Source organism: Penaeus japonicus, unplaced genomic scaffold, assembly GCF_977035675.1.
Source record: "Penaeus japonicus unplaced genomic scaffold, GWHDUDI00000001_assembly GWHDUDI00000037, whole genome shotgun sequence".
Classification (NCBI taxonomy): domain Eukaryota; kingdom Metazoa; phylum Arthropoda; class Malacostraca; order Decapoda; family Penaeidae; genus Penaeus; species Penaeus japonicus.
The window spans coordinates 17,965,111-17,973,321 of NW_028234439.1; the positions used below are offsets into that span (position 1 = coordinate 17,965,111).

General features: G+C 34.0%; 1 protein-coding gene across 6 annotated transcripts in view; it reads right to left on the reverse strand.

Moving 5' to 3' along the window:
- Positions 1 to 1,672: 1,672 nt before the first annotated feature.
- Positions 1,673 to 8,211, reverse strand: part of LOC122245021 (synaptosomal-associated protein 25) — a 103,655-nt gene continuing 97,116 nt past the window's right edge. For all 6 annotated transcript variants that reach the window (XM_086532103.1, XM_086532102.1, XM_086532101.1 and 3 more), the window contains one exon: positions 1,673 to 5,957. In XM_086532103.1, coding sequence (XP_086388229.1) covers positions 5,889 to 5,957 — 69 coding nt within the window. In that variant the 3' untranslated portion in view covers positions 1,673 to 5,888. The remainder of the gene's footprint in view (positions 5,958 to 8,211) is intronic.

The window sequence follows — 8,211 nt, forward strand, 5'->3', positions numbered from 1 at the left end:
ATATGTTTAATATGACAGGTTTTATTAATGTTGCAGTAGACTAAAATTGTAGTATTGAGTCCATCTGAGCTCACGTTCTTTATACCGAGTGTGATAGAAGTATTGTGGATTTATGGGAGGGCAAGAATCAACATTATTTTTTTGATATTCATGTACTTTTGTAAAGAAATACAAAAGAAACAACCATGTGTAATGACTATAACATAAAAAGATAGGGAAGAAAGAAACCTGTGTTTATGACTGCTAGTACCATAGCACAAGGCAGCCATACTGGCAAAAGGGCACATTGTAGACACTGGACATGGTCTAGGTCATCTTCCTCTTCTCATTCTGCCTGGACATCCTTCCCCGCAAGTACTTTAGAGCAGGAGATTGGCTTTTTGCTGTATGCCTTCTCTCTCTGAAGATAGTGCCAAAAACAGTGGATAGATGTCAATCAAGGCTCACTTTTCTGTTACTGCTAGGAGAGAGTAGTGCCATCTATGTTTGGGATTTTAAACGAAACCTAATTTGTTTAATATTTTATTAATTACAGTAATTATAATTGCAATTGTCATCATCAGTCACTAAATAGATATAACTCATAGTACAATAAAGAAATGAAACCATCCATTTTCCCCCCAAGATCAGTTATGCTGTGATGTTGTCATGTACATCCTAACACCCACTGTCAGGCCAAAAACTTGTCATGTGTGTCATGACACTCTTCCGGAATGAGTTCCCTTTTATTGTTTTTGTGTATTTGCATGTGCATATGTGTTTACATTCACCGGGTGAGTGGAATGAATGTTTTATTTAAGACATTTAATGATGGTGAATAGCTACAAGTAACCATTAATCCTTATCTGAATAGAGCCTTTTTGTCTATTCCTTTCATTTACTTTGTGATTTGACAAAGTAACAGAATTATCTCTATTAACCCTTAACGACATGTGATGTGATATCACATCAAGGCATTTTGTATAGACAGCATGCTGAGTATCTCGTGCATGAAGTGGGCAAATAGCCCATCTAAAATACCCCGGCATTAAGACCAGGTGAAGCCAAAATCACCCTAGCATGATCAGGTTAAACAGATGTGTATAGCAAAATTTTTCTTGTATATCCTGTAATATGTGTATCCAAATTCTTAACATGTATATTTCTATCCTTAACCCGTTAATTACGGGTGACTAGATATCACGTCTAGTGGTTTTTGGGCCAGATGCAGGGACAAGTTATTTTGTCCAGGCCAGCGTGCCGGGTGAGTGGGCGCACAGCACTCGCTTGCGGCCAGTGCGGCTGAGAATCCCGACGCGTTAGGCTTATGCGTTCGAATGTCCCAGCATTTTGGCCATTTAAAGCTGAAATAGCCCCGTCGGGAATGGGTTAATCCTCTTACAGTCACTCAGTTGAATGTTTATACATGGATACTTATTGATATGTATATATCCATAAAAAGTATGGCTTTACAAATATTATAAATCCAAAATGATAGCATGTAGTCCAAATATCTTAATTTAAGAAGTATGTGCTGGAATTTTCTAATCAGATATTTGAACTAGGTTGGGAGGGTCAGTGCCTAATGTGTATGGATTGAAAAAAAAAAAAAAAAAAAAAAAAAAAAAAAAAAGACTATAATCTGCAAGATAATGTTATTATTTCATGGCAGGGGTTAAATCATACAACAACATTTTGTTTACATCTTTATTAAATGATACGTATGTACTATAACGGATGCTCCCCTATGAGAAAAACAGGAAAAAAGTACTCACAATTTAGACTTCTTTTCCCTCTACCTACTTTAACTCCTCAAAGTACACACTGTTAAAAGACCAATTCATAGTTTGGAGAGCACAAATACTTTAGAATATATGCATAGCTGAATTTGCAACATACTATCAGATTCTTCCAGCCCAGTATCAAAACCAACTATTTTTTTGTGATTCAAACCCCTATGTAATATTTTAATCCTAAAAGTATAAATCAATGAGCACATCATTTCAAAACATAGCTTACATTTCTAGTAAACATCCATGTTCAACATTTTTTGGAATGACTGAAAGTAGAAATCTTAACATTTATAAGTTCCTCACTTGTTCAATTATAGTTTAACAATGGAGAATAAAAGATCGTCTGATAAATAATGAGAAAAAAACGTTGGAGAGAGAAACAGCCGATGAGATGATACATAATGATTCCAGAGGGGAGCATGGAGAGAAAAAAGTCAAGTGGTACCTGGGAAGGAGCAGCCCATCAACATGCAGTGTGATGTCTATGGAGGCAGTGCATGGTTGCCTGGAACATGTGGGGGACCTTTTTTTTATTTTTTATTATTTTTTTTATTTTCTACCTTCTCTTTATTTGTATTATGCATAACAACCAGTGATGGTTTAGTTGGGCTTTTATGGTAACAATATTCTTTCTCCTCCACTCCTTTCTTTACTGCATAGATGAATGAAAAACAAATAAAAAGAAAAGAAGAATAAACAAGGTTATAAACGAACTCGACAGACAGACAGACAGACGGACTGAACAGAACCGAAGAGTAATGGCTCCTCTAGACTGCAGCTACAACCAACCATCTCGATGCACTGCTTCCAAAACCCTACACACTTCTTAATTATTCAATGTATAAAAAGAAAACTAGGGTGCTCCATGATCCATTATAAGAACTTCCCATCCACTCGTTTTGGGATAAACCAACACAGAGAAGATACACAAGAAAAAAATGGGTGGGCCTTCTCTGCTTATTACAAACCACTAGGACACAAATCACAATAGAAAAGGACATGAAGATCTATGGCTAAATAACTAGATATGCCACCATATTGTGCTGTGGATAGTTTGCTCCTATGCTACACCATAGGAGGATTTTATACTCACTTGAAAAGGCATCTCCAGTCAAAAGTAATGTAAGCTTGCTCTACATTTGCAAACTTTTATTTACAAATGTACAGACTTCAAGCCTACAAAACTTCCATTGAGTTAGGTATCACTCAACTTTACAGGCAAAGTAAGATGACACTGAATATGTAAACCATAGTAAATACCTTGTCATACCAAACTGTGTTGCACGAAGTAATTTCCATGGTTTACATTCCTGAATTTCCTACTTTGTACCTGCAATCTCAAATGCCACCTGCTAATCCAAACGCTACCTCAGTCGCATTCATTATTAACTAGTGGGAGTTAAATCAATATAGGTGGCATGTGAGTAAGTTAGAGAAAGTTGCAACAACAACAACCTAGCACTGCAACCAATTATGGTTCAACTTTTTTTTTTATATATATACCACGGCATGCACTTAAGTGGAGCATTTCTCATTAGCTTGCACACAACTGCAATGTGACTTATCACCATGATATTCAAATTAGCTGTGAACTGACTAAATTTCTGGAAAAAAAGATGTATACAACAAACAAATGTGGAACTAAAGATTTCAGTGCCTACTAAAAATCACATGCAAAGAGATCTACAAAAACGACCTACAAAAAATCTTACCCTTTCATTAGTTTTGATATGGCCTAACATGTGAATTTGTTTACTTGCATGTTCAAACCCAGGTAGAGTATCACAGCTTACAACCACGTGTCACTTTAAAGGAAACACCTGCTTGTACAAAATCTATACCAATCTCAATCCAGACATAAAGTATTTGAAAATCCATGAGTTTATCTGCATTCAGTAGCCTTAATACTGATACGTTAAGAGTAACGATACGCAAATTTTTAAATTGGTTTGTAACAAAAGACACATAATGTGCAACCTCCTATACCATTTCTCTTAAGCCCACCACATGGCCCAACTAATATATTGTACTCCTCCAATATCTGATTAAATATTTTGAAAAAATTTATGCCTTAATTAGTCTTGAAAACTTCACTCATGTTTTTTTTTTTTTTTTTTTCTTACAGTGATTTATAAACTTTGATTCTTTTAATACTACAAGTACCAGAAGATCTTTCAAACTTATGGCAAGACAACTTTGATGTCCTACTGAAATAAGAATCTGGTTTCACCTATCATTTGAAACTGAGACAAAAATGTTTCAGGAAATGATGTAACACTATTCAGTGTGATCTTCCAAGATAGTCTAATTGTCACATAAACTTTGTCTTGATAATATAGAGTTGAGTCAAGCAGTGAAGTGATTCTGCAATTTAGTTTGGAATCATAAGAGATTATTGATGACTAAGTAATTAGTGATATAGGTACGTGCTAAGTTTCCTTTATAATCATTATTGTATACCATATAATGTGCTGCTTAAGACAGCAATGGTAAACGTCCAATTTTTAAGGGTTTTTCTCTTCAGAATCAACTCTCAATAACCACATGGTTTGTCACTGTCCTGTCTCAACTGCCTGCATCTTCAAGCTACCACATAGCAAAATTTGTTTTTAAATTTAAAAAGAGGGCTTGCTTCATACATCTATTCCTTCTTACCAATATGCACATTAGGGAGAGCTTTCTTTTCCAGCTACCAGAATTTCCCCAAGAAAATGGCAGCAAACTAAACAAGAAACTTAATCAAGAAGTAGGCACAATTGATGACTAACCAACTGTGAACAATTAAGCAACAGTCTAGGAACTCTGAACTGAAGGAAAAGAATCAATCCAAAGGAGGAGATTGTGTAGCTGGAATTGGGGATCCCCCATTTCACAAGAGTAAAAGGGGAACAAAGCAAGCCACGGATATGACTCTAAGGCGAAGACACAGAAGTTTGTGGTTATTTTCAACTATATTGGGCCAAACAGCAACTACTACAGTAGGTCTGATGAATTTGAGATGTGAACAGCTAAAATGAGCCTTGATCCCACCTCTAACATAACTGGTTTCTATGTCCATGGAAAAAGTTACATTAAAACGGTGATGAAGACTCACAGTTGCTTATCTCTCCTTGATAAGAGGCTACTAGACTGGTCTTAAACTGTATTGTCACAAGGAACATTTCGCTTTAAGAAAACATGCTGTAGGTTCCCTTTCTAGGACCAACAGTAAAGCTGAAATTTGCTTGTAACAACAAAGGTACATAGATGAATATCAGATACAGTAAATGCTCATATCTGGATAGTTGATTACGCATTATGAAATGAAGGTATAAAAATCATAAATAAATGGTCAATAGTTATGTGCTAAAAGAAAAGTAAAGAATATAGGAGACAGACTATACAATCAAAAGATGATGAATGATTTTGGTCAACAGGAAGGTCAAAAACGATACTCTTTAAATAGAATAAAAGAAACGACAATTGTTTTCCTTTTAAATGTCTTTGATGATGATTTTTTTTTTTTACTATACCTACAAAATTAACAAATGACATTTAACAATAACAAAACAAGTCCCAGATCTCTACACAAGGGAAAAGTATAACAGTAGAGTTCCCTTCGGCAAGGGGCCAGACTTGCCAAGAGGGATTTTCTGAGGGATCATCCCTGTATTTGCACAGCTGGGGAAACATTATTATTATTATTATTATTATTACCTTTATATATGTATATATATGTATAACAAATTGTACATGCGTCTTACTAATGAAGTACTGTTCTTGTAATTATTTGGAAGGCTGAATATATATATATATATATATTTGTTTATATAGAAATCTGGTTTTCAAAATAAAATTAACCAGCTTTTCCGCATGCCATTATCAAGTTACTGAAAGTGGATCACAAGTATCAAGACCGGCACTGGTTTAACAAGGACTGAACACAACATCTGATTGGAAATAGGATCTTTTAGGACTTCCAAAAATTGGATAATTGGTTATACATTTCTTTCTTTTTCTTTTTTTTTTCCTTTTTCTTCTTCTTTTTGTAGTCATAAGAAGCACTTCATCCAAAAGGTGTTAGCCTGGCCCGGGATGAAAGCGCTTGAGGGAAAGGTATAGCTGTTCTCTCTCTGTTTATGCGTTCTTCAGCAGAGAGCCAGCCCTCTCGTTGGCCATGTTCACTCTCACTGTGTTTGAATCCGCCTGAAATGGAAAGGTGAGTTTAAGTATAGTGCTACGGACATTGTATGCTGAGAAGCTGCTGCTGTTTCGTGTGAGACTACTTGTGAGTCCACTCAAAATGTATCATATATATATATATATATATATATATATATATATATATATATATATATATATATATATATATATATATATATATATATATATACATATACATATACATATACATATATATATATATATATATATATATATATATATATATACATATATATATATATATATATATTATATAAATATAAATGTATATATAAACAAACACATATATGCATTTGTCACCAACTAAAGAAAAGGTACTGCTTCAAATGATTGTCATATAATTCAATATATTAGTCTATTCAATACACACTTATGCCTTTTCTCTTACTGCCAACCATTTTGCCAAGTGCTGATTCTACACTGTAGCAACAGTAATTCTAGCAATAGTGAATGTTTAAACAAACAATGTAAACCTGTTGAAAGCCTTCTTACAGCAGTGACACTAAGGTAGTTTACCCTTTATTAAATCCTCATACATACATACACTTAACTTTGGCTACAATGGACTGTATAAACTCGCCTGGCAATATTTCAAAATAGCTTAGAGCATATTTCGTAAAACAACAACACATTACACTACTGAACTGATCAGATACTAAAGCAAATGTCTGATTTAAAAGACCTATGCAATCATATAGAAAGCCTTTTTGAAGCTCTAATGCAAAGGGAGAATAATACGAAGAATTCGTTTTGACTCCAATGGTGGTGATATTCGTTGCCTCTATATCATGTGATAGAGAAGTGAGGTCTTTGGAAGGTTTGCTGTAAAATTCCTTTAGCACTGACAAGTATGAAGGGAAAGACAACTAGAAATTTTGTTAAGCTACTTCTGGCACAATCCAATTATTTCTTTTCCTAACCAAATTTACTAAAATACTTTAAAACAAAACAAAAAAACTCATTCTTTGTAAAGCAAGTTAGTTATAACTTTTTTTTCTCTTCTTACGAGTACCTGACCATGACATTGTGCAAAATTTATTTCGTGTAGCAATTTATGTCACCGAATCGCAATTCCCGATGCACGTTGTAGCTAGCAGTTAATAAAGGTTCAACCACACTTCATTCAAACACATTGTCTACTGAAGATTTTTACTTTCCAACGTGTTACTTATGTGCATTGTATCTTAGGAGCTGAATTTAAATTCTCTTCCCTACTTTAACTCTTAGGCATATTTTTGTCTGTGTTTTTCATAACAGATGAAATGGTTTTCTTCAACTTATCATCCATGAAAATGTTTTGTTTATACCAAAGAGTCTGACTTCTTTAAAGTGAAAATCCGTCTGTGAAAAAGAAAACTTGGAATACACATACGAAAGAGAAATGGCAGGGTAAAAGAAAAGGACAAATACAATTGAGTTGAAAACACAACAACAAAGGAACAGAGAAAAAACAGTTTTTGTTACGAATGGGAGGAACTAATGTGGGGATGGGATTCGTGAGTGCTGTTGAGAAATTCAAGTCCACGTGACTCACCAGTAACGCATTCTTTATTGAGCTATGTCAAAAATGTATATTAATAGCAAGTCTTATATTGGCCCTGTTGAAGCCAGAAGCCAAGAAAGACAACACCTAAAATGGTTTTTAAAAAATGGGTACTCATGAAAAGTTTCCAGTAGAAGAAAAATATATAATTTCCTTTTTCTCTCTCTCTCTCGGCTTCTTCAATTTCTGTAAATTCAGCCCCAAAAAATCTGCATTCCAGGTGATTCTATCTTATTTACCAGTTGCTTCCACCAAACAGAAAATTTGAAGGTGGTATATTAAAAAAAACATAATAATTAAAAAAAAAAAGAAAAAAAATCAAGGTAAATATTACTTCTGGTTCTAACTACTTCTCTATATACGTAAATTTTCTATGAGGTGTCTACAAAATGCAGCAAGTGATACACATTAAGGTGTGCGTTTTTAAATTTACGAATATGTGAGCCATCAAATATAGAGCGACGTACAGCACTGTATAGTCTTACTACTACTATACTCTTTCTTGAAGAACTGAGCTTTTATCAGAGCAACTGTAAAGAGTTTAAAAAAAAAAAAAAATAAAGAAAAAAAAATGACGAAGAAAATAAAAGAATACTTTTTTATCTCTTTTTTTTAGAATGATTTTGCCACATATACAGCTAGCCTACACAAAATAACTAACTTGCAGTAAAATCTCAAATTATAAAAAAAATT